This window comes from Manacus candei, unplaced genomic scaffold (genome assembly GCF_025592945.1).
Source record: "Manacus candei isolate 608988 ecotype Guabito, Panama unplaced genomic scaffold, ASM2559294v1 h1tg000002l, whole genome shotgun sequence".
In the NCBI taxonomy this organism is placed as follows: Eukaryota; Metazoa; Chordata; class Aves; order Passeriformes; family Pipridae; genus Manacus; species Manacus candei.
The window spans coordinates 7,007,944-7,026,678 of NW_026138050.1; the positions used below are offsets into that span (position 1 = coordinate 7,007,944).

General features: G+C 41.2%; 1 protein-coding gene across 2 annotated transcripts in view; it reads right to left on the minus strand.

The window, feature by feature from the left end:
• The window catches only part of NPTX2 (neuronal pentraxin 2), a 110,780-nt gene extending 102,231 nt beyond the window's left edge, over positions 1–8,549 (minus strand). For both annotated transcript variants that reach the window (XM_051779567.1, XM_051779560.1), the window contains exons 1-4: positions 8,010–8,549; positions 6,455–6,671; positions 2,854–3,098; positions 974–1,153 (exon numbers count right to left, since the gene is read on the minus strand). In XM_051779567.1, the coding sequence (XP_051635527.1) occupies positions 974–1,153; positions 2,854–3,098; positions 6,455–6,671; positions 8,010–8,456 (1,089 nt within the window). In that variant the 5' untranslated portion in view covers positions 8,457–8,549. The remainder of the gene's footprint in view (positions 1–973; positions 1,154–2,853; positions 3,099–6,454; positions 6,672–8,009) is intronic.
• Between the last annotated feature and the right edge of the window lie 10,186 nt (positions 8,550–18,735).

The following is an 18,735-nucleotide window of genomic DNA, read 5'->3' on the forward strand; positions in this document are numbered from 1 at the left end:
TGTGTCAGATTACACCAAAACTACAAGTGTAACCACAGCCCTTGACCAACTGGCTACAGGGACTGTGTGATGGGATCTTTGGATCTAAATACACAGGTTTAGGCTGGTTGTACCAAATGAGTAACTCCAACTACCACTGGACAAGCCTAGAAGTGTTTGCTCCATCCACTACTCAAGGACAGAAATCACACGTTTTTGTGATCACACTAACACGGAACTGATAGCACAGGACAGAACCAGGCACAGTGCAGGCAAATGGCAGGAGAGTTAGAGAAAACCTGCCAGACACTTTGTATGAGCTGGAGCATCTGCTGTGCAGAGTGGGTTAGGATGCTGAACTTACCATCATTTATGCCATGGGTAAGTGTCTACTGAAATCAATATCAAGACAAAACTCATTTCTCTTTGCCCCATTGCAAACCTGGGAATCCTGAAGAAAGGCTATTTCTTGCTATTCATTATAATGTCTTTTTTTGGTATATGTATAATATAGGTAGAGAAAAACCATGAAGCCAAGAGCCACACAATTCATAGAAAATTGTTTACCTAGTGTTAACGAGAAAAGCAAGATTCAAAATCCTTTGGGTTTTTTCCATATTCAAAAGGACTTGACCTCATAATATTTTCTGTTGGCAGTACTAATATTCAAACTTTATTAGCATTTGCATTAGGAGAGTTATTTACCTACACCTTTAATGAGAAACCAAATGTCTGATTTTGAGTTTGTCTCTGACTTCAGGCTCATTTTTAAAGTAAACATCAAATTCTGAATGGCTGACAGTCTCCACTTCTCTAAAAATTTGTTACATACTTGAAAGCCTGCAGAGTTCACCCTCACAAACACTTCCCTTGGTTTCATTCTTTTTGATACTGTATCTACATCAGGGCCAAGTGTTTAACAGAGAAATTCTGTTTGTTTGGGGAGTTTTGATTTTATTTTTCTTTAAACCCTGGAACACTGTCACTCACTCACCTGTTCCTGACCCAGGATCAAGACACCTCCAGGTTTAATTGGATGCCAAGGAGCAAGATTCTCCCCAGTGCCAAGCTTCTCTCCATCCTGGAAAGCCTCCCACATTCCATCCCTGGTTGTCCAAGTTATGCAGATATGATGCCATTTTCCATCACTAATGAAGAGAGGGAGTTGGGCAACCTACAAAAAAACAGAGTAAACATGTGGCAAACCAAGTTTACCAGTTCAAGCCCAACATCTAAAAAGGGACAGTGTTTACTCTGTCCTCAGATGCAAAAACTTCAGGGGCAAAAGTTACTCCACATCTTTCTACTTTGTCCCAGATCTCCTGTGTTCAGGAACACAGCCATGCTTTTTTATTGTAGATATGAGCCTGTGATTCATCTAAAATTAAATGACACAAGAGCAGAGTCTAAGCTGCTACCACATAATCATAAAATGCTTTAGGTTAGAAAATCCCTCTAAGATCCCCAAGTCCAACCGCTAACCCAGCACTGCCAAGGCCACCACTAAACCCCATCCCCAAGTGCCACATCTACATGTCTTTTAAATACCTCCTGGGACAGTGGCTCCACCACTGTCCTGGGTAGCCTGTGCCAATGCCTGACAACCCTTTTGGTGAAGAAATTTCTCTGAATATTCAATCTAAACCTGCAGCCATTTCCTCTTGTCCTGTTGCTTGTTACTTGGGAAAACAGACCAACCCCCATCCTACACATTTATCTGTGGCATTTGTTGTTTAAATCTCAGTGCTCAGTCATTACTTTCCATCCAGTGCTCATGTTAATTTTTCTCTCAAATTCTGGAGGCTGCCAACACCATTTGTAATAACTCTGACAAAGGGATCTGCCTGCTCTCGTTAAACTTGTGGGAACTGTTACATAGGGCTCACAACAAGGAGGAATTATGCTCCTTTAGGAATTTGATTTGAAAACTTACTCATCAACATAAAGACACAAATGCAATGGGCTATGGAGCAGTTGTGATGTGTGAGGAAAAAAAGCCTCACAGAATATTAATAGTACCAGCATAATATTGAAGAGAAAAAGTTATTGCTAAAGACAAGCAGACTCAAGTTTCCTTCTATTCCACAAACCATTAAAAATAATTGGTTTATTGATTTTTGAGGATGATGGGATTGTTAAAAGCCCTTAACTGGCCATATGAGAAACCACCTGAGTTGTGCTGTACACCTGTAAACACCTGATCCCTCAGAGAGCAGTGAGTTACTAGGAAACCTAACTGAAGGTGTGGAGAAAGTAAGGATCTATAATCTGCTTTAATGCCAAGTTTCTATGGGTCTTGTTTTCTTCAAGTCTCCTTCCGCAGCTTGTCAAAAGCCATCAGTGGTATGAAGTAGAGACAATTGCTGGGTTTTGTACAAAAAGTCTGAAAACATTGTATTTAAACTGGTATTCAGTCACTAGGCATAACAACAGCAGACACAAAAGCAGCCTTCTGCTCTCTGTCTTCTGCAAAATTCATTTTAACATATCTAACTTCTGCAATTAGAAATTCTACAATTACTATTAGAAATACTGCAACTGACTTAGATCTCACAGCTCCTGCAATAGTGTGGCTTCAAATATGGTTTCTGCTTCATAAAACCAAAAACAAAGACAAGATCTGCTGGTAAATTCAGACAACACACCTGAGCGTGTGCACACCTAGATGTGATGCTGCTTTGTCACACCATCCAAATATTTGTACCATTTGACCTCTTTTTTTATGAACTTGCAATGAGTAAATGAACAACAGACAGACAGACATTGCAATCTCAAAGGCTTCTCTCAGAGAGAAGGAAAGAGTTAGTAGAGAGGAACTGAGGAGTCAGGCCTTATTCTGGTTGTGTGGACAGTAAAGATTTAGTTAATTCTCACCTTATCATTAATTAGCAATTCAATTGGATTATTCCCCCATTCTATGAGGACAATTTCATTAGCTTGCCCAGGTACAGCATATGAGAATGGAGTGCCAATTCCAGGAGAAGCACTTGATCTCAGCCACAAGCACACAGTGAAAGCGTAGAGCTCTGGCAGCGTCTTCTTGATCTTCCCGTACAAGTAGTTTGTGCGGAGAGGAAGGGAGACCTTGAATTCATCAGGTGACTTAAATGCACTGTTACCTGGAACCACATTGAGGAAGAAAAACCTTTAACATTAAGCTAAACAATGTATCTGTAATTCAGGTCAAGACACGATTTAATTTATATTGAGAATCTTTGGAACTTCAAGCACCTTAGAGAAGTACAGAAAAAATGTACTGGAGTAGTATTGCTGAATGTTGATTTTGCAGCACATAAAAACACACTTAGATTTTATCCACACCATGCTAATTATTTGGTTTATTTATCCTGCTCACTTAGAGCAAGAGAATATATGGCAGTCAATCTTCATCACCTGGTTCATGGTTGGAGGCCTGCCTATTTCAAGCAATTCAAACTGGTTTAAAAGATATTTACTCTTACTAAAATGGATCATCTATGCTCATTATTAAAGCATCACAGTACTTCAAAACCAGGATTTCTTTTCCTACTACTGCTACACAAGCAGCAAGGAGCAGCATCCCCATTTTAAGATCTCAGACTGACACTGATTTTGAGTGGCCAATCTGAAAAAGCGACATAGTCCAGAAAGCAGCCAAATTCAGTAGAACTGATTTCTGTCCCATCAATTAATCAGGACAAGATCTGAACAGTTCAAAGTGACCTGAATTAAAGATGCAATATCAAGTTATGAACTATTAAAATATTAAACATTTGATTTAATATAAAAGCAGAAATTAGCATTTAGCTTTTTCTAAAAGACGTGATAAAAACCAGTGAGATATTCCAGACCTCCTTATGAAATTGAGAACCCTTGAGACCAAAACTTTCTGAAGTTGCAATACTCTGTATCATGCAGTTTGTGTATACTTCTGATGTAGTCACCTACAAGTAATTTTCTAGAATGAAGTACTAAGAAATAAAACCCACCAGTCCTGCAGTAATGTCACCCTTTTTAGCTACCTGTTCTTCTGAGCCCCACTCACTTCCTTCACTCACATTCCTGAAACACATTCAGTCCCCTTGCCAAACTTCACACACTAATCCAAATGAAGAGCTGTTGTTACAAAAGCTTTCCACAATTCTCATATGGATTTTTTAAACCATTGGCATTCTCTCAGTTCCCATTCTCAGAAGCAACTGAAGTGTTTTGGCTGCATTTTTCCCAGAATGAGGGGGTGGGAGAAGAATGAATTTTCTCTTTTGCTTGCATCTGTCTTGAAGACTTGCAGAGCAAACCCTGAAATATTCTAAATTCTAAGCAAAAAAAAGACCAGTGCCTTAGGGCTAATGTTGAGCAACCTCCACTAGGCTGGTACACCAATCTCTCATAGAAAAATAGAAACATACTCCATTAAGAACATTAGTTGCTCTATGAAAAGACCTTCAGAAAGCAATAATGGGCTGAAAAAGAACAAACAAAATTCAGCTTTTTTTGTGTGTATTTCAGTTTGTTCTCATGACTTGAAAGCATCCATAACTCAAAATGATAACAAGGTCCTCATGGTCTGGGCAATGGACACATTGCACAGAAGAAGACAATCCTTTTCCTAAGGAATCTCTATTTTTGGACTAGATGGGCAAGAAATACTGTTATCCCCTTTTAGAGACGGAGAAAATAGGTTTAGACATAATGACCCATCCAGCAAAGCCAGGAATCACTTTGAACTCCAGGCACTACTAGGTGCAAGATTATTTCTCCTACATCACCTACTGCTCTCAATGGAGAAAACCGGTGAAGGAATGACCAGGAGACTTTAGGAATCACAGCAGTTCTACAGGCTTCAAACTCTTCTGCCCCACTGGTAACTAAAACAGCTGTCACAATTAGGGATAAAGAAATCCAAAGTTCATAGTTTCACCTCATAAGGTTAGGTTTTTTTCTCAATTTATTTAGTCTGGGGACAATGAGGAACTTATGACACTCTAGTTAGTTGTCAGGAAGAGATGCTGAACAATACTGTATTTTAAAGAAATGCACAATAGAAATACTATTTTCAAAAGAGGTCATATGAAATATTGCCTGTATTTAATCCATAATAAAAGTAAATTCTTGGATCATTATTACCTTCACTTTGATTTGACAAAGGAACCAGAACAGTTAAGCTGCACAGTAATAGAAAGCAAATTACACAACTAAAAGAAAGACTGTCTTGGTCCTGTCCCAAATTCTTCACTTCCCTGGAGACTTAAGACAGCCCTCACCCCCCACACAAAAAATAAAGGTGGGAACAGGCTATTTTTAGCTTGACTAAATTACACATTCTTGTTCTCCCACCACTCCCTTTCTCTTTCTGATGACTTGCTGTTATGAGTCACATCTTTCAGAAACAGGGAATATACTTGACACATGAGACATTAACAGGCCACTGATTCTCCCTAACCTTAGTTGCAGGTTATGCTTTATCTTGGCTCTCAGGAAATACTAAAAGACAGAGCTAGTAGAAGATCTCTTCTTGTTTCTTCCCTTTTCCCCTCCTTCACACTTTTTAAATGAAACAAGAATAGATACAATATTACACAAATGGCTCCATTAGGCTGCATTTTTAAATTCATGACATAGGTATGTTTATATCATTTTGAAAGCATGTCCATTAGGCTGCTTTTAAGCAGAGAGCTATTCACCTTGGAAAATCATTTAAGGATGGGGCAGGGATATTTACTGGCACTCTAATCCTGCACAGTCCACTCTATTCATGTACACAGCCAATGCAGACAGTTCTGTGCTTTAGCTCCCTTCCACAGGCATTTGTGATTCAAATAAACAGATTCTACTCAAGCACAGAGATCTCTGTAATAATTAACCCAAATACCAGAGTGAATGAGTAGGATTACGAGAGTGTCCCCCAGTGGACCGTGCGTAATCTACTGCAAACTCCAAAGGCTGCAAGCTTAGGATAGGGCACAATTCAAGTATCTGCAGTTACCCCAAGTCATAACCAGCAACTAAAGGAGAGACCACCAACAATACTTCCAAAAGCAGCAGGAAACGATTCCGGTATAAAATGTCATTCATTACATCAAAGGCAGTTGTGCTAATTAAATTGAGCCTATACAATCTTCAGTCCAAATAAAGAAAGGCAGCTCTATTTAGATGCTTGACATTACATAGTTATTTACACTCATGTCATGTCATACTTCTTATTTCCACTTGCCTCCCTATAGATCTTTCCATCCCACAAACACTAAGAGTTTCATCTTAACCACCCACACATGCCAAATTAAGAGACAGGAAGCCAAAGCCATGCAACAGCCTGTCAAGCAAGAAGCCTGCGACAAAAGAAGAAGAGAATGCAAGTATTTGCACTGTCACCCACTATTCAGTCCAGCACCTTAATGTCTTTCCCTCAAGGCCCACATTCAGTCTACTGCACTGGAAGGAGGGAGTAAACAAAATTAATCAGCATGGGGGAGTGTTTAAATTCCGGGCAGTTTACCTTTTTCTAATTCAGACACTCTTTCTAGCAGTGCATTCAGGGCTGACTCTGTCTTCTGCCGATGGGCTGATGTCTCGTTATGGAGCAAAGACTTCTCATCCTCCAGCTCGGCCACTTTGCTCAGCAGTTGGCGTTCCAGGTCTCCAAGCCTCCGCTGGAGCATCTCCCGGAGGTCACTCGGCAGGGCAGCGTAGGACACGTTGGCTCGGAGCTGGTGCTTTAGGGGAAAGGAGAAGCAAAAAAATAATTGTCATTTCTGACAGAGAAACTGTGAAATGCAGATATGCTCCCGACTCAAAGGGAAGAAAGCAAGATCGTGGAGCTCTCCAGCAAGTACAAAAGAGGCATTGCTTTTTAGCACTTGTCATGTTCAGTGCTTTTATCAGCACTGTAGCTAAACAGGTCCTGAAACAAAAGGGCACTTTTGTTAGAGGCTTCCAGCACTTCATATGAAGGAGCCTTCATACATTTAAGTTCAATAAAATCAATGTAGGGAGTAGGTCTGATGCACTTCCATTTGTATGTGTACATGTGGCACATCAATCAACTTTTGCTTTACTTACTGTAAGTGACATGGCCAATACAAGTAAAGAGAAAAACTATCACTTCTTTTTAAATAAAAAATTAATCTACTTTGAAAGCAAATTCACCAAATGAAAGTCTCCTCAGTTTGGTTTGTACAGCAAAGAAGTCAGATGCTCTTTAGATCAACTGTAAGTATTAACCAGTGAAAGTATTTTTATTAAAACTGAAAAAAAAGGCACCTCACGCTCTCTCAAAATAACACTGGTATCTTTAAGGACAAGAAGAAACCAATGGTTCCACCTACCATATTATTCTAGCAGAGCTTTTCTTCTACAACCCTAAAAAGAATGCTTAGGAAAGCAATAGTAACAAAAGGATGGTATACTATCAGATCATTCAAAACTACTTGCAAAGCAGTCCAGAACAGGCTTTAGGAAGTTACCACCTGCACATCACCACTAACTATTTGGAGGGCAGCAGGAGGACACGAGTGTAGCTTTCAGGGTGTGAAAAGCAAAACAACATCCGGCACAAATCCTGTGGGAATCATCTGTATAAAACATTTCCATGAATGTCACTCAAAATATGGTCGCTGTCCAAAGGCTCATGGAAATCACTTATCGGTGGGCTTGGACCACATCCCCTTTCTGTTCAGGGGTGTACAAAATCAGGTTCTTTTTATTCTATGTCAGCTCCAAATACATCATCTTATCTGCACAATCTGCCCCACACAATCTCCTCATCTCCACTGCTCTGTTCAGCACCATATGCCGAGGTCTTACTGCCCAAGGCATCAGCTTTGTACCTCAAACCCCAATGAAGTCACATCCCCAGAAAGAGAGATTTAGACATATTAATACAGAAACTAAGCTGTGATAAGCAGGGAAACCATAATCTCCCCCCACGCAGTGGGAGAGCACGTTCAAGAGGAGCCCTTTAGGTTCTTTACCACTACAGAGAGCAGATAAACAACCAGAAGAACATGACAAGCAGCCACCGCCAGACGTGAAGAGGCTTTGCCCGGCCCTACCTCCAGGCTCTCCAGCCGGTCCTTCAGGGTCTGCATGGTGCGGCTCAGCTGGTCGATGACCTGCGCCGGGTCCCGCGGCAGGTCGCCCATCGTGTCCTTGCCCTTGCCCACCTCGTTCTTCCACGCGGATTTGCCGTCGGCGCCCTCGCAGCGGCTGAGCTTGCCGGTAAGCTCCCGGATGGCGTCCCGCTGGCTACCGATGGTCTCCTTCTGCTGCAGGACGGTCTCCCGCAGCTGCAGCACCGTGGCTTTGAGCTCCTCCTCGGGGGGCAGCGCGCCGCCCTGCATGGGCACGGGGGGCAGCGGGCAGCCCGCGCCCGCCGCGTCCAGCGGCAGCGACGTGCACACGAAGCGGCTGCCGGGGGGGCTCTCCTGCTCGCCGGCCGGCGACCCCCGCCCGCCCGCCGCCGCTACGGCGAGCAGGAGCCCGGCGGCCACGAGCAGCATCGCGGCTGGCGAGCGGGGCGGCGGCCGAGCGGCGGTGGCAGGAGCGGATCCCGCCGCCCCGTCCGGTCCGTCCCGTCCCGCTCCCTCACACGCCGCTCTCGCGCCCGCCGCCGAGCCGCCGTTTTTATGGGTAGCGCGCGCGGGGGGGGCGGGGCCCGGCTGGCGCCGCCAGCGCTGGTTGGCTGCGGGCGGCGATGACGCGCGCGGGGGCGGGGTCGGGGGCGACCCGGGGTCGGCGGGACCTGAGGGCTGGGATGGGCCATGTCCGGCCCGGCTGGGCCAGTGCCCTCCGGAGCCTCTCCCCGTGCCCAGCCTGATCCTCTCTGGCTCCTGCTGACACCGGTGCTCCCTTGTTCTCGCACCACGCAGCGCCAGGTGGTCTCTGCTGGGTCCACTCCAGCTCGTCGATGTCTTTCTTGTATTGAAGAGGTCAAAACTGGACGCGGAATCTCCATGTGGTCCGGACAGTGCCGAGCAGAGGGATCGTCGCTTCCCCTGCCCCGACTGGCTGCACTCGCCTGGGATACGGCCCTTAGCATCTCTTTGCCGTCACAAAAACGGGATCAGTTCAAGCTACACATCGGCGTCATGATGGAGGGGAAAGGGACAGGGATGTCTTAAGAAGCATCATCAGAAAATTCTGCAGAGTACCATAAAACCACTGTTGGACCATAAGACGTTTTAGCTATATTGTTTGTGGCATCTGATATTTTCAATGCTGATCAATTTATCTACTTGAATTACTTTCGCTTTATTTACTTGAGTTACTTTCACTTTAAATTTATAATCCGTGAAGGCTCATATGTTTTTCCAAGCGCCATAAAAACGTCAACGGAACAGTTGTTGCGAACTTCTTTTATATGAATTTCTTCTTAGATGTGCAATGAAAACTCTTACCTCCACTGGAAATAGCAGAGAAACAATTTCCTCATGCATCAGCAGAGGCTGCTCTTAGGACTCCCAAACCTTTGAGTAGAAGTTCAGATTTTTAGAAAGTTTATATATGGAAATGACATTTTACCATACGATAGTAGCTCTTACAGTGAAACACATAACTTTAAAAATAATTGTGAATAAAAATAAGGAGTAGAGAATATGTAATTGAAGATAATCTTAGCTTTTTTTCAGTTAGCATGAGAATTGTTTCGTTACAGGAGTCAGCAAGCTTCCAGGAGTGTGCACTGCAGGAATAGTCAAATCTGATTGCTTCATGAAGTCCAGTTTGTTTGTTCAAGCCCTCCAGCGATGTCCTGTTTGAAAGGACTGCTCAAAGCCAACTGCAGCCGCTGTTAAGCCGCACAAGTGAGATGCAGCTCCCATTGCTTATTCAGGGGGAGAGAACCCCGAGGGCGGGCGGAGTTCAAAAGGCGACTCGAAGCTCCGATTTCTGTCTGAACTCCCTTTGTCTGGAAACCAGATCTCAGGAGACTCTGCTGCTTCCCGGCTGAATGAAAACGTACCCACTCAGGTACAGAGGCTGTGACTAATGCCTGCTTAGACATTTCACTCCCATGGAAATCAGGATCATATCCGGCTTAACCACTTTGCTGATTAAGACCCTGGATGCTGCAATGAGGAGGACCGTGCCAGCACATGAGCCACGTCTCACCTATCAACAGAGGTCCACAGAAGTCTGAGAAATATTAAAGCTTATACAGAATAATGTACCAGAATTTTTGCTGTACATGTAAGATTAATCAGTCACATCTCTATCACATTACAGCTCATTTCTCCCAAATTTCATGTGAAGTGGTTTGAAAAAAATAATAAAATAATTGTAAAATGCTGGATTTACCTGTCATTAAGGCCGCCCTCCACACTACTGTAGGACAATAGAAGTCCATTGCTTTTGTACAGCTTGATTCCATCCTCTATAATATGGACTGTGATGGTACCCTGTGAAAATAACCTCACATTACTTCAAAATAAACTTAAAAATTCCGATCTGGATTTTAAAACCCACTTAACAAGTCAGAGCTGTTCCCAAATAGATTTTGATTCAATGCATGACAGTGATAAAGGCATTGCTTCCTTTTAAATTCAAGCAATGTATAGCTTCAAGGTTTTCCTTAATTATAGATAGATTTTTGTCATGATCTGTTATTCAGGCAAGCTGAGAAGTAATACAAGCAGCAGCAAGCAATAAACATCTGACTTCCAGAGTTCTGTAACATATATGGTGGTAAATTGCTCATGACAACAAAAGTATTGTCCTTTATTACTATACTGTTTCTTCTTGACAGGGGCAGTCAGTAAAACAGGAAAGAATCCCCACAAAGACACTCAGAAACGTCAGTTATCACACAAAAGAAATGGGGTATAAACGTGGAGGACATGGAGAAAGGCTTCCTGACACCCTCAATGTTTTGCTAGGGTACTTCAGTGATTTCACAATTAAAAGGAGGTGATTGTCCTGCTCTGCTCTGCACAGGTGGGGCCTCTCCTCCAGTGCTGTGTGCTGGTTTGGGCTGACAAAGGTCAAGTGTTTGGGCAACAATCTCAAGCCCATGGTGGGATTCTTGGGGCTGCCCTGTGCAGGGCCAGGAGCTGGACTTTGATGATCCCTCTGGGTCTCCTCCAGATCAGGACATTCTATGATTCTATGAACCCAAACAACATGAATTACCCTGCTTTACCCCACTTACAGACTCTGAGACCTAAATTTAATGCATGTAATAATTTATTGAAACACTTTTGGTGACTGTAGGCAGTGTTTTTTCATGTTGAAGGCCATATAACTCTTCATTTGAGTGACTGGCATGCAGCAGTACATTATCATAAATAATAAATCATTAAAATTTTGAGAAAGTCTATCATTTTTACATCAATATGTCACATGTTAAGGCATAAGCAAGCTGAATACTTGATCACTCAAGATGTTTTAAAAAGGAGGGGTTTTTTTCCTTATGACCAAGATGAACAGCTCATAGGCACTGAGATATTTCACTGTAGCATAAAAGTGAGTTGGGGTAGAGGGGGAAGCACAGAGAGTACAGACAACTCACCGTTGCATTTGAGAGGTTTTTAAAACTTCCTGGCTCTGTGGCTGTCAGGCAGCCTAGTGTGTCAGCAGCCCACAGAATGGATTTTTAATTTTTAATTTGGCTTTGACAGTTTCTAGTGCCTTCAAAAAGGCTTTCTTCTCTTTGGAAACAGCATTTGCATGCTCACTGCTGCCTGTGTTTGATGTGTAGCTGTGGTATCTAACACCAGAACTTCAGTGCCTGTGTAAAATGTATTTGGGTTCTCGATGAGACAAAGGTTTTGTGTTTAGGATAAAGGTCTGGAATTCAGGAGATCTACCATAAAACTTTGCTAACACACATCTGTCTGACCACTATCACTAACACATCTTGCAAACTCTTCTAATTAAATTAGGAAACTGTGCCTCATTTCTGAGCGCATGAAAGGCAGTGTAGAAGTGACTTTAGATGAAAGATTGGCACCTTATTTTCTTGATACTTCAGGTTTGTTCCACTCATTATTGTCCACATATTCAGTGAAATATTGGTCTAATTATCTGAAAGGCCCAACTTAACTCAGACCAAGAGAAACAGGTGTAGATCCTTTTTATAGGTGACTTAGAAATTCAGGTCTCATTGTAATGGAAGTTAAACGTTTAACTGCCTAGAGAAATTTCCAAAGGTGCCAGCTGTCCAACTCTGTCAGAAAGCAGGGACATCTGAAAAAAAAATCTAATTTCTCTACACCTCTCTAGCATTTCTCATATTATAAACTCACACCAGGCAGAAGTTGCATGTCTGTGTATCACAATGGGACTTGTTGCTTACTATTTGTGTTTATATACACTAGGTATATAATCTAGGTTATATGAGATTATTTAATCCATTTGCTTCCAAAAAAATGCTACTTGGGCTGCCATTCACAACATCCAGAAGTTAAAAAAATAAATATATAGTTTGAGTAATTCCTTAAGTATCACTGTCAAAAGCCCACCAATTTCACTTCCATCATAACAATTTTAGCTACTTACTATATAACTATTTAGCCATTTACTCTATTAACTATAAAACTATTCACCAACAATGAAGCCTGAAATGATGAATTTTGTTTAGTATCCTTCTTAATATGTTTCCTGAAGTAATCAGATATGATCTGACTCTTTATTTATTGATGTCTACTACTTCTGACTGCATAAAAGTCTCCTGGCTATTGACTAGAGATGTGCCACATAACTGAACTCCAAAATTTTTAAGCCTGTTCCAAGAAACTCAGTATCTGGCAAGTATTAATACTAGGAAATTTAGGGGGGAAGAGAGGTAATTAACCAGTTACAGGAAAAGAAATATGAAACTTGGGCTTGCCTTCAGAAGTTAAAAGTCACAGCATCCAGGGATATTGTAGCATGAGGATTTTGTTCAACATACTTTAGGTGTGCTTAATATTCCCATCTTATATAGTTTTCATGGATAAAATACAGATAGAATATTAGAAGAAGCCAATCATTAAGAGATATACTGCCTTTTCCTAGGCTGGTCTATGAAAATCATAAATGAAAAATGTATTCCCTTTTAAGTCAATAGGAATTTTGCCATTGATCTGAATAAATTCAGGATTTCACTAGATCATTTAAATGATACATCACTTTTCTGAGAATCATTAATTTGGATGATCTTCCTTCCAGCAGAAGGAAGACAGAACTCGTTGCAGAGGTACTCACTGTAAAAACTAACTTTGTCAGAGAGAGTCACTGCAGGAACTTTCAAAGAACACCAGACACTTAAAAGAGAGCTCACTGCCTCCAGCGTTCCCATATGCTGCTGGTGAACACAGGACATGAACAGGAGATTTTTGGGAATACACACAAGCTGTCTGTCACCCTGTCACTAATCACCAACCAGAGACACAGCGGGGCAGCCACTGCAGGACCTGTTCCCTTCCTGGCATTCTACAGACATTTAGCCCAAAATGCCAGGCTTAGAAATGCATTTTAGAAGTGCAATAGGTTAGTTGTATGGAGAACAAACCCTGAGAGCTTCATATTTATTACTCAATTATTATTAACACCTATCTCCCTGAAACTGTGTGAATTTTGGCCAATTCCAAGAGCAAGACAAATCACAGAATTTGCCTAGGGATATGCAAAATACATGTCAACGTATTATGAAATCAGCATATATATAAAATATATTGCAGTGTATCAAATGCTTTTACTTTTTCAGATCTGGGTATTTATTGCTCAAGTTGCTTTTCAGACTTCTAAGCCCACTTAGATTTGGTGTTTTTTGAAAAGTAAGATGCTACTGTGAAAAGACCTAATATCACACTTCTTTCTGTGGCACGTGAGATGCATTTCCTCTCTGCAGACTCCATTAGCACCACTTCCCACATGGACCAAAATTCTCAGTGCAGGAGCTGAAATGCATTAAACTCCATTGCAGGTGTCTCAGTGTTCTGCACAGAAGCAGGATAAAGTACCTCCTGCTTTATCTCCAAATACTGAAGTATGCATAATTATTACAGTCCACACTTGGCCTTTTCATGGTTTTCTGGAGTCAATAAGCTTTTTGGGGTCCCTTGAAATCCTTCCAGTCCTACAAGCTTTAAAGTCCAATAGCAGGTGAATAATTTCCCTGTTGCTGGCCAGGAAATTGTGTCCCTTGACCAGATAGTTCACTGTCATGATAGTATTGGCAAGTTCCTTTTTCTTTCCATGACAGTTGCATGAACCACAAATACATGTTTGTCTCAGTCATTCATATCTCTGCACATGTGTACAAAATGCACACTCACAGACATACATCAAATTAACTGTATTTTTGAAGATATCCCCCCAGAAATACACACTTGGATCTAGTGGTAGAATTTACAGAATAGAATGTTATGTACCCACTTTGTGACAAAGAAAGAGAGAAAAGAATACATGAGAGATTAGAAATCCGGGACAAAAGGCAGAACATCTTTCAGTGCCTTTCCATTACAGAGCATTACTATAGAAGCAGCTCTGTCTTTCATGTCAGTGAGGTGGTTTCTCAATTCTGTCTGGAGCAGAGCGATGACCTTGAGTTCTCCCACCAGGGATTTCCCTTCTCCTTTCACTATTTTTGTGTCTCACCCTGTGACTGACAATTAGAAATGCTGTTATGTCCTGACCCCTATGACATGTGAAATGCCACAGCACCAGGTGTTCTGGGATGATGTAAAGTCACCTCGATGGGTTTCATCTCAAGTTCTAATGAGTGTGACAACATAACGATCCATGGAGAGGCTCCACAGAGTTCAAGGAGGCCAAGGGGAAAAAAATAAGTCATTGTCTGTGGAGGTAGTTTTTGCAAGAAACTAGAATGCACACAGATGGAAGAAGACTGACACGGAAATGACAAAATAAAGAATCTGGAGATTAATTTAGTTACCCCAGCAGTTAGCCTGGGAGGTGTTTGGGCTTTCCTGTAATCAACAGCAGCTCCACTATTGACCCCTGGAGGGCATTTCATCCCCGGGCTCTGGTAAAGGTTATTTGCACTAAGAGGTACTTGTGGGTGAGGAGAGTAAATCAGCCCAAATCTTTTTAGATTTTAACTGTCAAAAATGCATTTACTTGTCATTGTACTAATTCTATCTGGCCAGGCTGCAATCACACTTTAAGCAGCACGGAACTAAATCATCTTATTTGATTTTAATGCTCATAACAGATTTACCTTACCCTTCCTGCTGCTTGCCCAGTTCCATTGTTATCTTTTCACCCTTTAAGATGACAAGATCTTGGGGGAAGTGATTGGTTATTTTCTATGTGTTTTGTAGTACTCATCTAACTCCCCATTGACATAATATTCAAATGTATTGTAGCGATATTACTCCCATCTATATTTTCATTGTCTAATATCTGAATTCACTGGTAATTTTACATTTAATTGCTGTGTTCAGTGTCTTTTATATGGTATGCCATCATGAAATGATCTCACAGACTAAATTTCTTTCTTTGCAGACTGACGGATATTCATCAGAAAACATATACCAAAATAGCAGTAATGCAGTCTTAAAATTTTCAGTCCTTTGCATTTAAATGCTTAGCAATATTTTAGGCATTATTAAATGAATGGCATTAAATTAATTCATTTGTGAAACGAATCTCACTTCAATGTTTTTGTTCTTGTCAAAAATGTGCAGTTGCAAATTAGATTTCATTTTCAAATAAAATGGAAAATGCTTTGCCTATAAATCCTTAAAGTTCAGCCTGTGAAAAATACAGTGGACTATGAAAGAGCATGTTCTACATCCGTGCTGTGCCTCAGCCAGTCTGAACAAAGGTCTAATGAGTCTCTGAACAGTGTGAAAAATATCACTGATTGTCTGAGTAGCTGACTGTAGGGCAGACAAAAATCCTATTTGTCTAGATTTGATTGAAACTTGAGTTAACTGTCAGTGCCCACACAAACTGGAAAGACAGGATTAAAGGCCGGAGAGACATTAACAGGAGAAACGTTGTGCATCTGCCTTGGCAGATGATTTTTGCACTTCACAGGTTTAACTAAAGATCACTTTTGCAGCAGTTCTTAGGGAGCAAAACCCCTTCCAAATGAAATGATTAAAAAACAACTGAGGATTAAAGGAGCAAAATCTAAGCTCTCGTAAAACTATCCCAGATGTCAATAGTAATATAAGCAAAGATAAAGGAGAGCACTTACATTCAAATTTTCAAGATGATTAGGTGGCCATACATTAAAATCCATTGTACAATGCTAAGGGCCTTAGTCATCTTTTTTTTTTCCCCTGAATCATTAAGCAGATACCAAACCAATTTTTATTTGTGATTATGGGAGTACAATAATACTTTATAGTCTGTGAAAATTGTAAGGGTGGGACTGAATCACCTTAGTTCTTTCTGCTTGTAACATGACTTCAGCCACATACCTGCCAAAAATTATGACTTGAAGTTACCCAGCCCACGTGAGCTGATGCATGGGGCTGTTTTAGTCTGGATCAATGGCAAATAATTCAATACAGAGCCACTGAGCTACCACAGCCAAGTTAGTCAAGGAATTTCTTTTCTGTTGTTTGATCTGATAACAGGCTTAGTGTCAGCACTGCTCGAGGAAATGCTCCAGATCCAAATGTGTAAGTTCAGATCCTGCTCCTGGGTTGTGTTCCCAGAGCCCACACTCAGTCAGAGCAACAGGAACAGAGTGTGAAGCTGTTTGAGCTGGGAAGTCAAAGGCATCAGGCACAGTAGTGGCCACCAGTTACAGATGGGCCTGACTTGATGTCCCATCACCTTGCTGTGAAGAGATGAGTGAAATTCTTAAAACCAGGAGGAGATTTTGGAATCTCTTCCTAATATGGGAAGAAATGGCAAATATTTATCTTTCTGCAAGAAAAATAAATATTAGGCTGCAATAATATTTACTAGTCTGCATAGACATTTAATTTCTAGTGTTGTCCTGTCATACTTACATAAAATATTGCTTATGAATGAAAGCCCCTAAAGGGAATATTCTAAAAATAATGGGGAAAATAAAGGGAACATTCTTAAAATCTTGTCTGACTCAGTTGCCATTGTACAAGTACCACATGGTCTCAACCAGATGGAATTCTTTGGGCTAAAAGACAAAAGATAAAGAAGTCCACGATATATTCCAAGTATTAATTCTCAGCTCTATTGCTGCAGGGTTTGAGTGGGTCCAGGAAATAATTTTCTGAACCAGAAGTAAAGGGTCACAAATAAGATTTATTAAGGAGTCCTTGTTTTAATGCAAAAGTACATTTTGCCCTTCAGTTTCAATTAAAATTACTCACTTGAGAATTCTAGCCTAAGAGGGAGGTTCAGGATGTCAGACACTTGTTGCTTCCAAAAATAGTATTTACGAGTGAACAAAATCACACGTTTGAAAAGTAAGCTACAACAAGAAGGAATGTATGTCACTGAGGGGGGACCAGGTCATTTTATCACCTATACTTGTATCAGGGTGAGAAATTCTACTTTGTCACCAGCTTCATATCAATTCTGAAGAACCTCAAAATTAAACTAAACATAACATACTGAATTTCAGTACAAAAATATGACCATCTTTGCCTAAAACACTACTGTGATTCCACATCATTTACAAGATTTTATTGGATGAATTTAACTGTACATAATAACTCTTGACAAAAGAAAACATTTTGACTTGCTGCTTTGGACTTCACTAAGCACAGCTCACTGACTTTTTTCAGCAATCAGTTCACTGGCTTTGCTGTCTAAAATGAATGGATGGTCTTATTTGGGTTGGTTTGGTCTGCAGAGTTAAATAATCAGTTTCTTGTACCCTCCTGAATAAAATCAAAGTTCCCTCTTGTCAACAAGAAGGTGATTAGGGCATACACATAAGTTTATCACATCAGACAGGGTATCTGTTCCCAGCAGTGGCTGTGGAGTCTGCCCCTGCACGTAGAACACTTGAGAGGTGCTCAGCTAATCCACTGCCAGGGACTGAAGCCAAATGTAGATCAGACATTTTCCTATTATTAAAACTTTAAGTACATCTCAGTAATCTAATTACTGTCTACTAAACGACACTGGGCAGACCATTAGTCTATGCAAAAGGTGTCTGTATAGAAAAAAAATCTATACAAAAAAAAAATATGTAATGGAGTTAAATTGTTCAATTGGCAAACATGGCTGATCTCCAAAGGTTAGTGAGGATCCTGGCTCTGCACTACATTATTAGTGTGAGCTTCCAGCTCTGCCCTGGGTCCTTGGCAGTTATATTTCGGCAGACATGCTTTGATACCTTTCAAGTCTATCAAATACATATTTAATAAAAGTATTTCTCAAAATATCCAAGTGGAACCAGACAAAAGAAAATGTGCATGAACACTCTCCTTGATGGCACCTTTGTTTCAAAGCCTGAGCAACGTGTACAATTATAATTCCACATGGAGCTACAGAAAAGTAACCACTGAGACTCATCAGACTGTATTTTAAAAGCACTCAGAGGATGAAGAAAATCCAAAAAAGGGGAAAGGACAAAAAATTTGGGAATGAACTCTATCTTACAAGCACAACTCAGAAAGCAGTGGAGTAACATCTGCTTTTAAACAGTTAAGTGGTAGAAATTTAGAGAGAGACAGCAAGTAATGCAGCTGCCTAGAGGAGTATCACAGCATCACAGCATCAACCAGGTTGGAAAAGACCTCTGAGCTCATCAAGTCCAACCTATAAGTTTAGACCACCCTGTCAGCTAGACCATGGCACTCAGTGCCACATCCAGCCTTCTCTCAAACACCTCCAGGGATGGTGACTCCACCACCTCCCTGGGCAGCCCATTGCAATGCCCAATCA